At 40.7% G+C, this 18,521-nt stretch overlaps 1 protein-coding gene across 1 annotated transcript in view; it reads left to right on the top strand.

Annotated features, from left to right (window-relative positions):
* Positions 1-10,718, top strand: part of PCLO (piccolo presynaptic cytomatrix protein) — a gene marked incomplete at both ends in the record, with an annotated part of 105,216 nt that extends 94,498 nt beyond the window's left edge. Inside the window, 5 exons of the mRNA XM_081330814.1 lie at positions 2,138-2,306; positions 2,862-2,929; positions 5,070-5,204; positions 7,225-7,370; positions 10,578-10,718. Coding sequence (XP_081186940.1) covers positions 2,138-2,306; positions 2,862-2,929; positions 5,070-5,204; positions 7,225-7,370; positions 10,578-10,718 — 659 coding nt within the window. The remainder of the gene's footprint in view (positions 1-2,137; positions 2,307-2,861; positions 2,930-5,069; positions 5,205-7,224; positions 7,371-10,577) is intronic.
* Positions 10,719-18,521: the final 7,803 nt, after the last annotated feature.

Here is an 18,521-nt window from a genome sequence, read left to right as displayed (position 1 = left end):
AAATAAAATAAATAAATAATAAACCTTTTATTGTCAAAGTACAACATGTGTACATTGAGATTAGCTGAGCCTCTCCCCGTGCTTCCTCCCCCCAACACACAGTGACAACAAACCCTCCATCCTACCACACCATGTGAACCAACTACACCACACACCGGCCTCCCAAGTCAATTCTGCATAAGTTCACAGAGATTATATCCCATTCAAAAGCCTAACAGCCCACGGATAAAAGCTATTTTTCAGCCTGTTGGTACGGCTGGCTATACTCCTATATCTCCTACCCGATGGTAGGAGAGTAAAGAGATACCGTCCAGGGTGTGAGTCATCCCTGAGAATCTTCCTCACTCTTCCAAGGCAACGAGCCCTGGCGAGTTCTTCCAGTGGTGTCAGGGGACAGCCCACAATGTCTTGTGCTGTGCTCACTACCCTCTGTGATACTTTCCTGTCCACGGCTGTCAGACCAGCATACCAAACCACAATACAGTACGAGAGGACGCTCTCTATAATGGACCGGTAAAAGAGGGTCATTAGCCATTGTTCTACCCTGTCCTTCCGCAAGACCCTAAGAAAGTGAAGCCTCTGTTGGGCCTTTCTAGCCACCTGGGTTGTGTTAACTTTCCAGGTCAGATCTTCACAGAGATAGACTCCCAGAAATTTAAAGGAGGAAACTCTCTCCACACAGTCCTCCCCAATGTAAAGTGGGGCAGGTTCCTCCTTTTTTCTCCGGAAGTCTAACACCATCTCTTTCGTCTTGCCAATGTTTAGGTGCAAGTTGTTGTTACTACACCATATGGATAGTTTTTGTACCTCCGCCCTATATGCTGTCTCATCCCCACCTGTAATAAGACCCACCACAGTCGTATCATCTGCGTACTTGATTATCGCAGTGGATGGGTCAGATGATACACAATCTGATGATACCAATTTGATTGATGATGATGATGATACACAAAAAAACCTGGTTGTTTGAATTGTCTGGCCTGGACTGAGGGATTTTAAATTAAATTAAATTAAATTAAATTAAATTAAATTAAATTAATTAAATTAATTAAATTAAATTAAATTAATTAAATTAATTAAATTAAATTAATTAAATTAAATTTCAATTTCAATTTCAATTTTAATGTTATCTTAATTTTGTGGGCTTGTATTAATTTAATTTTATTTTATTCTCTCTTTTTGTATTGTTTTAACATGCCCTGTGAACCGCCCTGAGTCCTTCGGGAATAGGGCAGTATATAAATTCAATGAATAAATAAATAAATCATAAGTGTATAAAGAGTACAGGTAGGGGCTAAGCACACAGCCCTGTGGCGTGCCCGTGCAAAGCTTCAGGGGGGTGGACAAAGCAGACCTGACCCTCACTGTTTGTAACCGATCCCTAAGAAAGTCTTGAATCCAAGCGCAGATGGCAGGGGAGAATTTCAAGTCAGTCAGCTTCTCAATGAGAATGCTCAGCAAAATGATGTTGAAAGCCAAGCTGTAGTCAACAAAAAGCATCCTGACATAACTTCCAGGTCTCTCAAGATGACTTGCTACAGACTTGTATTGTTTCCTTAGATCATTTTGGGGAATTGAAATTAAACAGTCCCAATGGTTGCGCGTAGTTTTAACTAGAGCTGAAGAAATATATTCAAGCACTTTTAGTCAAGAAACTGATTGTATAATAGCTGAGATTTAACTGATAAGACTTCAATCAAATTGGCTATTTACTGTATTTTTAACAGTTGTTGTTCATATTGTAATATTTGAGCTACCTGAATTAAAAAGACTTAGTTCTACAATGGCATCTTTACTGATAGATTAATGCAGTTAAGTATCCAATAACTCTGAGGAAATTATGGGAACAATGTATTGTTTGGCCAGAGTAGCCTTCCGCCAGGGCCCTAGCTAACATAGCCATCAGCTATGCTAACTTCAGATTCTGTAATTACAGCCCAATTACACCCAGGTAGCCCACCCAGAAAAGGTATGGCATAACCCTAAAGCCAAAATTCAGCACAAGGCGGGAGAATCTTGTGAGCATACTTTACATTCCATCTTGCAAATTGCCAGACCTTAATTAAATTGCTTACGGTTTTATCAGCTCAGCCAACTGGTGGGATCCAATCCCTGTCACTCTTTCTACTCCCTACAGCCAGGTCTGCCAACCACAGGCCAGGAGAAAGCTCGGTCTCTTCCACTGGCTCATCCACCAGCACCTTTGGCAGCGGATACAGTGTGGACAGTGAAGGAAGCAACGGCAACACCGCCACCACCACCACCACCGCCACGGGGGACAGCAACCATTTCCCCATTCCAAGAATGTACGGGCTTTTTATCGTGGGCTGTCTTTGTTGCTAATCACAGAGAAAAGAGAGAGCAGGAAGCAGCTGCCTTGTCTGCCCTCCCGTCCCGTTTCCAGCCACTGAGTCTCCTCAAGGACGCCAGGACCATTCACGAGGGGCCATTGTGGCACACACGGGGGCTGCAAGTGGCTTCTTTCGTCGGCAGCAGCAGCACTGAGCCCAACTTGGTTAATCTAGAAAGCTCAGCAGGCTCTTGGTGCCACTGGCTTTGGCTCATATTCAGTGAGGTTAACACTGCGCAGTGGCAAAACTTTAAAGCTGCTGCCGCGTCTTTGTCGCCATTCAGTAGTTACGCATCACGTTGCAGGCCAGATGTGGCAGCTCTGAGTGTTTTTCTTCTATTGAAAGCAGCTGCCTTTTTCAAATAGGGAATCAAGAGCCTTGCATATTTTTACTATGCTACTTACTTCTCTGTGATCAACTGCAATTTTTTTTGGAGTTCTCTATATTTATATATTTATACATTTACAGAATCGCCTTTGTTAACAGCAGACCATCTATGTTTTTCAACAGAGGAAAGATGAGCCAGAATGGACAAGAAGCCTTGAAGCAATCAGGGGTAGGATTAACAGAAATTGAAGGTAAAGTGTCTATCTCAATTCAAAATGAATTATCTAGGAGTCTGTAGAAAATATTTGTTGCTATTCTATTAATCTAGATGCTATTTTTGTAAGAAATAAACTCTACTTTTTATTGTACTCAAAAATGCTATGATGGTAGCAATGATAGCCCTTTCAGTGTAAAGCAGGGGTCCCCAACCCCCAGTCCATGGACCAGTACCAGACAGTGGCATTCCAGCAACCGGTCCGCACAAACAAGCAAAGACCCATCCACGGGATGCAGGCAGCACACAAAACCACACACCCTCCGGTCCATGGAAAAACCTCTGTCCACGGAACCGGTCCCTGGTGCCCAAAGGGTTGGGGACCTCTGGTGTAAAGAACCTACTGTCAGTAAGAAAACCTTATTCATCTAAACTGCATGCATCTCCAATTAGATTGTGAGAAAAGGGACAATTTATCCCATCCAGTGATGTACAAGGATAATTAAAACTAGTATATAAAATTAGTTATACTGATATAGGAATCATTATGAAAAATATATCCTGTTGGGCTCAGCCCCCATTGACCCATCTGGGAAGCTTTGGCCCTCAGAATAAGGACAGAGCAGGAGATTGCCCACCTGTGCTCCAGACGGCTGCTTCTCGCAAGGAGAATGTAGGAGTAGGGTCTCCGACAGGTGTAAGTGATGGGAGATGACAAGAATTGCCTTCTTGCTTGCAACTGCAGTTGAGACCTTTAAGAGGGCACTGTTCACTAACCTCATTTTCTAATAACTTCTGGAAGTTGTTTATTGAATTCTTGCAAGCTATTAGAGAGCTTCAGGATGACAACTTAGAAAATGTCAGATGAGTTTGCCTTCAATCCTGAATGAAATGAAATTTTAATTGTAAGCTTAAATATTGAAAGACTTTGAAATAAATGGGAAAAAACTAAATAAGATTTTTATCTTAAGACAGGGGTCTTCAAACTTGGCTCTTTTATGACTTGTGGACTTCAACTCCCAGAATTCCTCAGCTAGCGTGCCTGGCTGAGGAATTCTGGGAGTTGAAGTTCACAAGTTCTAAAAGGGCCAAGTTTGAAGACTCCTATCTTAGGAAGTTATAAACAGACTAAGGATGTAGATAATATTAGAATATGGAAATTATTACAATACGATTTTAGAACCAATTATAAAAAACAGACAACTTCTCATGGGAAATAAATATATTTTGGTTTTTGCAAGCCATAACTAAGATAAATAAGTTTATAATTTCAAAAAATAGACACTAGAGGGGATTAAAGACTTAAAAGCGGGGGGGGGGATGACCACAAATCTACTTTTTGTAAATTAACTGAGACCTAAAAATGAGCAAAACATTACAACACTGAAAATATTAGAGAGTTTTGAAGAACAGAGCTTGAAATTAATAGCCACAATATCAACAGTGTCATAGATGATGCCTTCCTCTATGGATACATTTTGTCCAAAACATGACATTGAAGAAATGACAAATGTGGGATAAATTTATCTGACTAGATAGTGGTGGTCCCAAAAGTGGATTTTAAAATGAAATCCAAGAATGACTCGGAAAAGAAATCTCACTGACTGTACAAAAGAAACTGGACATCAAGGAAAATGCAAATGATAAACCAAGAAAGGGACCTGGATAATATGTTTTATTGGATTTAAAAAACAGGCTTGCTAAAATGTCACTTAGGTGAGATGGGTGGGGTAGAATGTGAAGAAATCAAATCCTGCAACAATATTTAAATGAGCTAAAGAAAGATTGTAAAGTTGGTTTACTTGATCAAGATTAAAACAAATCATATTGTTACTTCTGGTAACTCATTGTGAACTTTCTGCTGACCCTGGGATAGGAAATACGATGTTTTGTGGGCTTGTGCAGTGGATAAGAGGTGGGATATGGTATAAAGAGACAGTCATTTCTAATGGAGGAGAGGTAAAACTTGTTTGTGCTTGTGATAAAGGTTGGAAGTCACGTCTCTACACTTTCTTTCCTATTAGTTATATTTTGGATTTTCTCTTTCTTTTTTTCCTTTTCCCTTGCCCTTTTTACTCTTTCTGTTCCAAATTCTGGGATGTCGGCGTAATCTGGCAGAAAAGCAGCATTTCCTTTTAGTAGAGCTAAATTAATTCTGCTTTCTTCTATTATTACAGGTAAAACTCAGGTAATGGGTGAAATAAAGATTGCCTTAAAAAAGGAAATGAAGACTGATGGAGAACAGTTAATAGTGGAAATCCTGCAATGCAGGAATATAACTTACAAGTTTAAATCTCCAGATCATTTACCAGGTATCATTTGTTCATGAGCCAGTATTTTAATAAATATTTTTAAATAATCAGGCCCCAACCACATATTATATTAATTATTTTAAGTACAGCAATAACATAGTGGGATTTTTGCCATGAGATACAAAGGGGGAAAAGATTATTCTTATAAATTGACTGTCCTTTGGGTGAAATTGTTTTTAATGTGCAAACGTTAAGGTGAGCTGCTGATTCCCCCCATACACAGCCACACACCACCATGGAACATCTTGGTAGAGCTACTGAAGTGGTTGTCCATTACATTGTCCCATTTTTTTTCCATTAAAATTATAAAGCTGGAAAGGACATTGGAGGTTATGTAATCTCACCCCTGTTTAGCGCAGGACCCACTAACTTTTTCCTGCCCTGATGTTTCTCGCTGTAAACTGTCAATCGTTGAATTTCTAGAGCTTTCTGAAGGACCAGTCACCCCTCTCAGCTTTGTAGATTTATAAATGTCCTCTCCACTTCCTCATTCAGATTGTTGATAAAGATGTTGTTCAGCACAAACTTAGGACAGAACTTAGTGGCCTCCCCACTGAAGGCTTCCTCCCTCTTGAGCTAACGTTGGACCCTTAAATCAGCAGGCCTGGGGATATGGCCACTCAAACAATTGTGCTATGAACAGAAGATCTGATGAGGGGGAAAAAATTGTGGTCCCAATTCTAATACATTCCTCTTCTAAGCTTTTATGGTCTCCAGAGACTAGTTCAGAGTCTTTTCTGCCCCTGATCATTTCCCCCCAGGATTCTTAATAGCCTTAGCAATGTCCCATTACATCCTAGATATAGAAAACAGGACGATAACAGACCCCCTGTAACATCCTATTGTGAGTCTATACAGTGACATCTCACTACCTTTTAAAAGAAGGAGAGGAACATCCTACACAATTTTATGCCTCTACTTTCTCAAGGTGGCTCATGGATTTCTCCAATCCCCAGAGAGGTTGGGCATGCCAAAGCATCTTCCACTTCTTCCATAAAAAGGTTTGCTGAGATTACTGTGGAATGTCCACCAGGGGACAAGTCTGATGCTATATTGGACTTTTTGCTTCTCTGAGTTATCCTGGTTCCACGTACTTGTGTCTGACAAAGGGACTCCCCACCCCACTATTCTCTGATTTTCCTCTTCATTTTATGCTCTTTCTACAGCTGGCCTGCCAAGGAAATTGTAAACTTTCCTGATGCATTGCTATATAAAAACTCTTCTCACTTCCCCATCCAATAAAGATTCAAGCTTAGCCTTGCAATAGCGCAAGGCGTAGTTTGGGTCTTCCTTCTTTAAAGCCTACGGTAGTTGGAGCCTCTGCTGCCAATTCCCCCTGCTAAACTGCCCTGAAACCTCCCTCATCTGCTGCCCTGGTCATGAGCTCTCAAAATCTGTTTCTGGATGGAGTGGGGGGGGAGTAGGAGCTCCCCCACTCACCTCCTTTGCTAAACTCATTGCTGCTCATTAGGTGAATTAAAAAGACTTTCCAAACAAAAATGCATTTGAATCTCATCCATTGTTGTTCTAATTGATTCATACCAAATCAATCTGATTCATATGATTCAAGTTAAAACCTACTCACACAGTGAACTGAATTATCCAATAAACCTAGTTGCCTGATAATTTTAATCAGGTAAAGGCCACTTGGTGTAATAGAATAAGAAATAGAAATAGAGTAGAAATAGAATTTCACAGAATTAATGTGGGTGGAAGGTGAGTCCTGAAATAAATCATAGCCCTATTTCCCTTTCGTAATATTCATGGGCTTTTAACCTTACCCTCATATACAGATTTCTGCAGAATTTTATTCAGTAAATTCCATAGCCACTAGGACAGCTTTGGGGTCACAGGGGGTGTCGTGAGGCTCAAAGTACAGCCAGAGGTTAAGATTCTGAGGGGAGGAAGGGCCAAGAGGAGTCCCTTTCAGATCTTAATGATGGGTGAAAGTTTGCTACCCTGAGTTAATTACGAATCTCTGAGTGTTCTATAAAATAGCCCAAACCATCTGTTTCCACAGATTTATACGTAAAGCTGTACGTAGTCAACCTTGGGACTCAAAAGAGGGTGGTGAAGAAGAAAACGAGAGTGTGCCGGCACGACCGGGAGCCTTCCTTCAATGAGACCTTCCGCCTCGGCCTGAGCCCCTCCGGCCATTCGCTCCAGGTACCTGGCTCACTCCCGGCACGCGGCGCACCTTCCGCATTTGCCTCTGAAATACATCTTTTATCCACTCACCCGACCCTAGTGTTTATAATGTTTCTAGGAATGTCGTCCCAATTTTGTCAGCTATTTTGCTTATTTTAGCAAGCCACCTTGACCAATGCTTCCAATTTTGTCTGCAGAAAACCACGTTCCCCAGCACTTCCATGCTCTTCTACTTCAGCATAAGTGAATTTTTCAAGTGACATTTTGAGTAGAAAAATTAGAGGAAGATTTTAAAAGTTCTCATTTGAGGTTATTGTAATCCCATCTTGTTTATGGAGATTCTCAGTCATCCAGATCAGAGTTATCCTAAAGCTGCTTTTTTCAGGAGGCAACTGGGCTTTCTTGTTTTTCCCTTGAAGACGTTTCACTTCTCATCCAAGAAGCTTCTTCAGCTCTGACTGGATGGTGGAGAATGGAAGGATTTATACTCCTTGCAAACAGGTGTTCATTTGCATTCTTTTAGACAGTCGTTGAGGCCACCTGAAGGCTTTCCTGTGTCCCCAGGGTCTCCTGAGTAGTGCAAATGGGCATGGAGCCTTCTTCGAACTGCTGAAAGGACCATATTGTAGACTGGAGATAATCCCATTTTGTTTCTGCTTTAAAAAAGAGAACAAACGATTTGGAAGATATTTCAGTTATCCTATAGTTCAACATTAACCAACAACATTGACAAATTATCAGTGTTTTTGTTTTGGTGGTATTGTAACTCTGGGTTTTTAAGGAAAGAGCCGACAATATTTTCCAGTGCTGAGGGTGTGTCTGTGTGTGTGTTTGTGTGTTAAGTGTTTGTTAAGTATTTTAGAATACCTTGCTAGGCCCCAAACACGGGACAAATCTTATTGCCTGTTTCAGCCTAACCCAAGGCCATCCACAGGCTGTAGTCACAACAGTGACAGCTCATATTTGTGTAAATTTTTTGGATTGTTAACAAAGAATTAAAGGGACACTAATATGGCCATTTCAAACTCATTTGTTCTCATCAGTCAGCCATACCCTTCTGAGATTCGAACCTGGGCCGCTTTGTCCCGTGTTTAGGGCCTAGCAAGGTATTCTAAAATACTTAACAAACACTTAACACATATCTCCCTTGCCTCTCAGCTAACAAAGCGAGAAAGAGCCTGTGGCCTAAAGGTTAGAACAATTGCCTAATGTGCAATCGGCCCAGGTTCAAATCTCAGAAGGGTATGGCTGACTGATGAGAACAAATAAGTTTGAAATGGCTATATCAGTCTCCCTTTAATTCTTTGTTAGCAATCCAAAACATTTATGCAAAATAATGATTGTCGCAGTTGTGACTACTGCCTATGGACTGCCTGAGTAAGGGCTGATACAGGCAAAAAAAAAAAAAGATTTGGCCCGTATTTGGGCCAGCAAGGTGTTCAAAACACTCAAGATATATTAAAGGTAAAGGTTCCCCCGCACATGTGTGCTAGTCGTTTCCAACTCTAGGGGCCGGTGCACATCTCCGTTTCAAAGCCGAAGAGCCAGCACTTGTCCGAGTACATCTCCGTGGTCATGTGGCCGGCATGACTAGACGCCAAAGGTGCACGGAACGCTGTTACCTTCCCACCATAGTGGTCCCTATTTTTCTACTTGCATTTTTTACATGCTTTCGATCTGCTAGGTTGGCAGAAGCTGGGATGAGTAACAGGCACTCACTCTGTTACGCGGTACTCGGGATTCAACCCGCCAAACTGCCGACCTTCTGATCGACACGCTCAGCGTCCTAACCCACTGAGCCACCGCGTATATATATATATAAATATATATATATATATATATATATATATATATATATATATATATATATATATATATATATATATATATATATATATATATATATGTGTGTGTGTGTGTGTGTGTGTGTGTGTGTGTTTTCTGAGGTTTTCACGGGTGTTTGTATGTAGATCTTTGGTCATTCGGGTTTTTTCCCACGTAGAATTGAAGGTGTAAGAACGTTTCGACGAAATCTCATCCGTCATCCTCAGGCTGGTGGCTTCAGCTTCGTTCTTCTGGGAGAAGTGTGTGGTAGTGGCTGTTTGTTCCTCTTTTTTAAACTGCCAGAGGGGGTGTGTTCTGTGGGTGGAGGTGTGCTCTGATTGGGTGGGAGGTTAGTGGAATTTCAATTGGAAGGATGTGGGGATTAAATTTTGATCTCGGCAGTTGCATAGGAATGTGAAGTCACCAGCCTGAGGATGACGGATGAGATTTCGTCGAAACGTTGCTCTTACACCTTCAATTCTACGTAGGAAAAAACCCGAATGACCAAAGATCTACATATATATATATATATATATATATATATATATATATATATATATATATATATATATATATATATATATATAACACACACACAGTGCTTTTTTTGTAAAAGAAAAAGGTGTGTGTATGTATGTATACACACACATACACACACGTCCTGATCAAAGTGATAAGTAAATGTAAAACCTCTTTCAATCAAGATTGGTTTCTTCTTTGTCACACAATGTTTCCCTTTCACATAGTTTTCATGATCTATACAAGCTAAATAAATAATATTCTATGAGAGTAGACGTATGGATTATTTAATTTATCTGATATATTTTGATTTATATTAATTTAATATTAATTCGTACTTTGGTTTTGTTTGTTCTTTGTTTTGTTTTTGGTAATAGAAATTAATTATTTGATATATGATCCAATTGAATAGCTACATATTACATTTCTTATTCATATTTCTTAATTGTTGTTTTATTATTATGAGTTTTTTCTATATTTTCCTTAAAATTACCAGTTTTAAAAAGCTGAAAAAGAGTCACTAGGTTGCAGACTGGAGCTTGAAAGCACTGAGGAACGGGGGGTTGTTGTGTGTGCACGTGTGTGTATTGTAGTCCTTCACTCCAATGTGTGTCTTTGTGATGTAATAACATTCATTGGATGGAGGTTTCCCATAAACTGCCTCTTGAGGGGAAAATAGGCCATTGCTCAAATAAACGACATATATGATGAATATATTCCATGGCAATATTGAGCTACAGGGCTGGACATGAACCCATGTGGAATGTTTTGTGCAATAGCCTTTTTAATGCAAAGTGTTAAAATGATTGGATCGCTTTTTTTAAAGTGTACTCTGCTTTTTAATGTCATATGAAATATGTCACTTTTTGCTTTTTTTCCTAGATTCTTCTTGTTTCGAATGGAGGAAAGTTTATGAAGAAAACCTTGATCGGTGAAGCATATATTTGGCTTGATAAAGTGGACCTTAGGAAAAGAATTGTAAACTGGCACAAACTTTTAGTTAGTTCCACACAAGCCCATTGAGCAAAGATGTCCTTGTTTGGTGTCAGACAGATCAAGCTGGAAGAGTCTCCTTGTGCGATCCCAGGACTCCACTTTAATGTTAGGCTTAGGCAGGCTTTCCAGAATATGAAACAAGTAACACCCGTTCTGGGCTATCTAGCACATTTTTATGAAGGCTAGTCCATTGGTTTTACTGTGTAAAAAGCTAGAACAAGGCAGCAAAAGAAAAGCATCACCCTTGGCTCAGATGATTATACAAGTCCACTGGAATAAGGACTACGAATCAAGGGTTCAGCGATGTTAAAACCTTTGTAGCCACGTAAACAACGGTGCCCCTGCACGCGAAGGCAGCTGGAATGCAGAAATTCTGGCTGCGTTTGAAGGCAAGACTCCCAGAGAATGGAACCTGGGTGTTCTTGTGCCATCAGAAGGGGGATCCTTTTATGCAAAAGCACCCAGGGACGGCCTTCCTAGTCTCACCGATCAGAAGATTATTCAGCTCTGTTCTTCTGTATTTTAGAGCGTTCAGAGTAAGATGGTGCCCTAGGGGCAAAACGCAGCATCTTTTGTTTTTATTTTAAATAGTAGCAATGATTATATTTCTTTTCTTGGAGTACCAGTTCAGAGTAATAATTTCAGTGTTTCTCCGTGTGAATAATGCAGAATCACGATCTTAGAACATTAAGTCCAAAGGGAGAGAGAGAAATGGGGGGGGGGGAGAATCAGGATTTGTTGTACAGTTGCCACCATAGCATGAAATAAAACGTAGCCCTGAGTTGTGGAAGAAGCCACAGTCCTCCCTGCCTTTCTCAGTCTCTTGTTTACAAATAATGGAGTTAATGATTCAAAGGGCTTCTAAACAGACATGCCTATTTATTGTGTGTCACTGCCTGCCGGTCTTGCTGTTGTTGACCACAAGCAACCGAGACTCAAAATGTCTGAAGCTATCCGTGGTTTAGATTCACTAACTATGCCACTGGTCCTCAGCTCATTCTGGAGTTATGAATCTTTTTTTTAAATGACTTCTAGAATGTGATACCACCCTCCATAGTTGGCATAGTGCCATATTACAGACTTCATCCCAAATCTGCACCTCCATTCGCCGTTCTGCTGGGTAAAAGGACAATGCAGAGAGGAGGGCTCTGTGTGGTCTCTGCATTAAGACAGGTCTTAGTCCCAAAGCGATGGAGGCGTTTGTAGAAAGGTCTAAGCCTGCAGCATTCATTGCCACCCGCTGGGCATTTTGCAGAAGGAGTACCAATGAATCAGCCTGTGGCTTCTGCAGCCAAAACAGAATTAATGGGCTAGCTAGCCCTAGCCAGTAACAATGCTGATTGGCTTTCTGATCTTATTATAGGATTTGTGCAGTATCAAAAGCCCATATGCACAGCCAAGTAACAATCTGACTTCAAATGGCAGTGATTATCATACTACCTTTAAAGTTAAAATATCTGAAAATTACAAATTGAACAACAATAAATTCTCAACAATCTGTTTAATTTAATTTAATCAGTGGACATTTTTCAGGAGCTCCAGAGGCTAGAAAATAAATGCTGGAAGGAGAGTATTGAAATTATATTTTATGTTTCAATAAAGGAATACCTCATGAGCCAATAAATAACTAAGAAAGGGTTCACAGTCCCGATTTTGTTTGTAGCCATTACTTATATCTGATCCTGTGGCTATAATGAACTGCCGGGGGGGGGGGGCAATAGAGTATATGAACGGATGGAACCAGCCAACATTCTGACTTTCAATTGTCTCCTGATAATTATATCTATTTTAATTGGATCCTTGAGGACAATTGGCATGGCCATTCCCCCAAATCATGCAGAAATGATTTAGTACTTCAGCCTATGGGTACAAGAGAAGGAGAGCAAATGTCTGACATAGACAGGAACTATAGCTCTGAAAGTTTCTGAGGCAGCCAGTTTCCTCATTCTGAGTCAGGTGTCTAGGGATGTGAGTGAGTGAATCTTAAATTATGAAATGTGCAATTTGTACAAATGAATGACAATTTTGTTCTTCTCAATGTTTATAACAAAGACAATGACTCTTCCAGTGGTTGCCATGGAGATTTCAAGAACTAGGAAGAAACAATTAGAAGGCTTATGAATAAGTCTTTAATTATCACTCTTAATTGAGAAAGTTAGGCTATTGTTGCAGCAATGCTGTTATGGGTTGAGGAAGTCAAGAGCAAGTGACTATTTATGTGAATACCAATATTCATGTATTTGTTCTTTTAAAAAAATCTTAATTCTGCTGCCCTGGGTTGTGTCCTTTGCCCTCCAGATTTTTCAGTCACTGGCCTGCATGGGACCAAGCTCCACTGTGTCGGACCTGTCATAGCTACTCATACCATAACAGCCCTGCTTCGAGGAATGTACCTAATTTGTGACAATTTGTGGTTGTTAGGAAAATGGTGTCTAAAGGCTAGGATTTCTTTTCTCCTCACGTCCTTCAAATACGATTCAGTGCTACTGAAGATGTTGCCCATCAGCTGATCCCTCTTGCACCAGTGCTAGGACTAGCACTTGCCTCTGAAACCTTTCTCGGGATCAGGTATCTGGATTGTACTAGCATCATTCTATGCAATGGAGTTTCTTTTTTTATTAATGAAGACAAAAAAAATCCTTATGGCAATTATTTTTTTATCAGAGAAAAATCACAGAACCTTAGTATTTTAAGAAAATGTATAGATATTTCAGTGTATACGTTTTCCTCTTGATGGGATTGGGAGAAATTGTGTTATATTTATTTCTTCCATCAGACAAAAACAAGACTTTTTATCAGAGAGTGAAGTTTCTCCTGATATGGATTTCTTGGAAAATATGTCTTGTTGGTGGCACAATGAGCTTTATTGTACATCACATGAGTCTACTGAGCTGAAGGTAAAAAATAGTGTTGTGTAATAAGTCTTGTTCAGGGGAAAAATAGTTTGAAATATGAGTGAAAGCACAGAATGTGTATGTGTATTGACAAGTGAGGGATCATTTCTGTGAATGTGTGTATGTGTGCGCACAGACCTTCATCTGCTAAGCCACAGGGCTTGAGTTTCTGATCCAAAGTGTTTCAGTTCCTGTGATGAATGCTAAAATATTTTTTGTTATCCTAATTCTTTAAAGGAGCAACACAAATGCTATTTATTTTGTTCTATGTTCTGCCCTGCCTGCTCCACTCTGAAAGACCTCATGGGGTGCCTACCAGAACAAATAGCGGTGTCTCATTGTGGGTGCATTGGAGATGCCAGTAAAATTAAAATCCAGCTCCTTATTGTTACTTAAATTGTGTTTTCTAAATGCCTATATCGTTTGTTTGGCACAACATGGGGAGTGTGAATCTGTAGCTGGTAACCAGCTGATATGGCTTCTTTTTCTTAGGATGAAAAAGTCAACAGTAAACATCTCTTATATTGTATGTAAGCTAGTCTGCCTGATATACAACTATTCAGAATTTCCATTTCTAAAGATTTCATGTAGATTTAAAAGTGTATTTTTGGCCTTTTTTAAAATTGCACCTGATAATTAAATATTCAAATTATAGGTCATTCTACATATGAAAGCATGGCTCTATCTGTGATGGAAAAAAGTAAACAAAATAGTAGCCTCTTTCATGTGATGAAGAAATTGAAGAAAAATTGAGTGTGTAATTCTGGGCAAGATCCTGAATTAGAAAATGCTACTAGGCTACAATAATATCTGGATACTCTCTCTTCTAATTGTAACTTGTTTACTGCTAGTTCCTTTATTTATTTATTTGTTTACTTATTTCTGCAACATCACAAGCACCCTGATGGTTTTTAAAAAACATATAGTTAAGCTGTTTCCTTAATATGTTATCATCTTGTAAATATACATTTTTGTATTGAGTAACACAGCTGAGTTTAGATTCCAGACCTCATCTGTTATTTTAGCATGTCATTGTCAATACAAGTTGGCTGTATTTTGTAAAAATGTGAGCGCTCAGCAGTGACAACTGACCTCAATGCCATCCTTCTGATAGACAAAATTCATAACTTTCCTGATATTTGGAGTAGTAATGAAAAGAATAACAATGATAACAGGAGCACCAAATGCACACCCATCCTATAATGTAAAGAGATGTAATATTTCCACAATGAACGTTGCATGCTTCTGCAGTGTTTTGTTAAATTATCTTTTTCATTTTTGCCTTCCAATCCTCCAAGAAAAAGAAACCTTTCAAATTATTTCATCAACATCTGCAAGGATGTCCAAAACAAGAAAGGCTTTTAAATGAGTTCTCAGATGTCTATAAAATCCATGTCATGGTTTAGTGATTGTATACAGGATGTATCTTGAAAACCTATGTAAAACGTCTTGTTCAACGGCTGTTCAACCCAGCCTTGCTAATAAATATTTAAAAATATACACCTACACACACACCCATCTCTTCTATCACTGAAAGCTTGCACTGAATAAACAACAAAAAATTAATGGACCAAAAAAGAAGAGAAGTAGCATGTCAGTTTTGGCTCTGTTGAAATAAGAGAACTCCAGAAGACCTTGGAGCCATTGTAGGGTTATTGTCTTCAGTAAGGATTGGTTATAAGTTCCTTAGTGCACCTGTTGGAAATGGCTGAGTAGGAAACAATAACACTAAACAATAACAGTCTATAGATTAAACAGAAATTGTAAAGGATTATTTCTGAGTCCCATTATTTTTATTGTTGCACTGATATAGGAGCAATATTTTATTGCAACGATACTAAAGTGCTGCGCAGGTGGATATCAAGCAAGTGGATGGAGTTGTGAAACGCCAACAGGTCTTCTGCTCTTACTGCCTGATGCCCACCTAGCATCACTCTTTAAGGGGGCTGATCTGGGGGGGGGGAAGAGAGACCAAGATCCTCCACCCAGGAAAGAGCTTTTGTGCTTTTTATCAGGATGAAAGTGGAATTCCTTTAAACCGAAGGCCAAACATTAAAATTAATTTATTCATATTCTAAAGATAAGGTAAGCGGGGAATTTTCAGAAAAAGAGAGAATTGCGTGCATGCGGAAGGGTAGGTCTGAATTTGTGTACCCACGTGCGTACGCACGCACACGCAACCAAAATAATTTAAATAGTTGAATGGTCACAAATATTCCATTCTACTCTAAGATGCGTTAGGAAGCCTTTTAAAAATAAACCTTACTTCATCTTTCCATTTTACGTAAGGTTCCCAGCGTTTCCATCCTAATTATTGATCAGGTCCACACTTTTCAAAATTTAGCAATTCTGCCAGTATCTGTTATTTCCCATATCGTTAACCAATAATTTCCTGGGAAATTAACTATGGTGCAACAAAATGTTTTTTGCAGAGCAAGATGACTTTCCGAATCCTTCCCTCAAAAAATAAGTACATTAAAAAAATAAAAAAATAAACCTTTTTAACGGCATTTTAAAATCATTATTCTTTATTATTACAATTATTAACAGGCCAACGTAGGCCTTAATTCGGTTTAAGGCTTCTGAAGAAGGATTTCTTCTGCGCCTGCATTGCAGCAAACAGGGTTCCCTTTGAACATTAATATTAATAAGGCGTTTATATTAATAATATTAATATTTAATAACGCGTTAATAAAAAAGAATAACGTTAAAACGCCATTAAAAAGGATTATTTGTTTCGGCGGCACCAAACCCGGTTTGACCACAGGAGGGCACCGTTTCCCGTCCCACACCATTATTAACATCGAGGCCGTGGTAGGCCTTTCCCCTAGGATCGGGACACCGAGAAGCGAAGTCCCAAAGCGCAGAGCGCCAGCCAAAGCGTCGCCACTCTATGCTCCTCCGAAAGGGACGAGCCACTTCCATCGTCCATCCGCGCACATCCGCCAGCTCATTCCTCACGAGTAATCTCCGAGAGCCCTTCTCGACCGGGCGAACTTCCTGTCCGTCGATATCGGCCGTCCCCCAGGCCTTTGAAACTTCCGGCCCTTCTTTTTCGATCATTCCCCTAACTTCCTTTCACAGTGACCTTCTCGACATGGCGGACTTCCTGTCCGAACAAATCAGCCGTCCTACAAGGCTTTTGAAAAACGACCTTTCCATCACGGTCGACTTCCGGTCCTTTCTTCTTAGTCATCCTCCAACTTCTTTTCGCGGCGACCTTGTGGGCACGGCGGAATTCACGTCCGATCAACGAGTTAGTAGACCGTAGATTTAAAACGCTATTAAAAAGATTTATTTATTTTGGCGGCCGCAACTCCCTCTTTGACGACAGGGTGGCAGTTTTCCGTCCCATAACATTAGCACCGAGGCCACGGTAGGCCTTTTCGAAGGCCTCAATGCCGCTATCGCTAAGGGACGGAAAAGAGTGCCCTCCTGCGGTCTAAGGCGGCGTAGCAGCCACCAAAATAAATCGACCTTTTAAATGGCGCTTTAAGATTATTGTTCTTTATTAATCAAACCTTATCAATATTAGGCCATCTTATTCTGTGCCTGTGTCTCAGCAAAAGGCCACCCGTCTCCCTATTTATACTGATAAGGCGGTAACAATAAAGATAGAGGATAACAAACTTAAAATGCCATTTAAAAAGGATTATTTCCTTCGGCGGCCGCAATACCCGGTTTTACCACAGGAAAGCACGTTTTCCCGTCCCATAAAATTAACACTGAGGCCGTCGTAGACCTTTTGCCTAGGATCGGGACTCCGAAAAGCGAAGCCACAAAGGGCAGAGCGTCCCCTTTCACAGAGACATTCCCACCATGGCGGACTTCCTGTCAGATTAAACTTGCTGCCCCCCCCCCGGCCTTTGAAAAACGACCTTTCCATCATGGCCGACTTCCAGTCCGTTCTTCTTAATCATACCCCCAACCTGCCTTTCCCAGCATGGAGGACTTCCTGTCCGAGCAAATTTGCTATCCCCCAGGACCTTGTGGTCCGTTCTTCTTAATCATCCCCCCAGCTTCCTTTGTTAGCATTGCGGACTTCCTGTCCGGCCAGATTTGCTGTCCCCCAGGGCCTTTTGTCTGCTCTTAATCATCCCCCAACTTCCTTTCCTAGTATGGCGGACTTCCTGCCCGATCAAATTTGCTGTGCCCCAGGCCTAATGGTCCGTCTTTCTTAATCTTCCTCCCCAACTTCCTTTCTTAGCATGGCGAACTTCCTGTCCGACCAAATATATTTGGCAGACTTCCTGTCCGTTGAAATGTGATGTCCCCCAGGGCCTTATGGCCCGTTCTTAATCTTTCCTCCCCACGTTCCTTTCTTACCACTGTGGACTTCTTTTCCGTCCAAATTAGCTGTCCACTAGGGCCTACTGCTGCGTTCTTCTGTATCATACTCCCAACTTCCTTTCTTAGCATGCTGGTTTTTTTGTCCATCCAAATTTCCTGTCTCCCAGGGCCTTCTGGTACGTTCTTCTGGTGGTCAGTGGGGGTTAACGGTGGTAATGGTGGTTAATAATGGTCAATGGTGTTTAATGTGAGTGGTTAATGGTGGTTAATAGTGGGTTAGGGTTAGGGGTTAGGGTTAGGGGTTAGGGGTTAGGGGTTAGGGGTTAGGGGTTAGGGGTTAGGGTTAGGGTTAGGGTTAGGGTTAGGGTTAGGGTTAGGGTTAGGGGTTAGGGGTTAGGGGTTAGGGGTTAGGGGTTAGGGGTTAGGGGTTTGGGTTAGGGTTAGGGTTAGGGTTAGGGTTAGGGTTAGGGTTAGGGTTAGGGTTAGGGTTAGGGTTAGGGTTAGGGTTAGGGTTAGGGTTAGGGTTAGGGGTTAGGGTTAGGGTTAGGGTTAGGGTTAGGGTTAGGGTTAGGGGTTAGGGTTAGGGTTAGGGTTAGGGTTAGGGTTAGGGTTAGGGTTAGGGTTAGGGTTAGGGTTAGGGTTAGGG

Source organism: Vipera berus (genome assembly GCF_964194415.1).
Source record: "Vipera berus genome assembly, chromosome: 6".
Taxonomy (NCBI): Eukaryota; Metazoa; Chordata; class Lepidosauria; order Squamata; family Viperidae; genus Vipera; species Vipera berus.
This window is presented reverse-complemented; position numbering and strand designations above follow the sequence as displayed.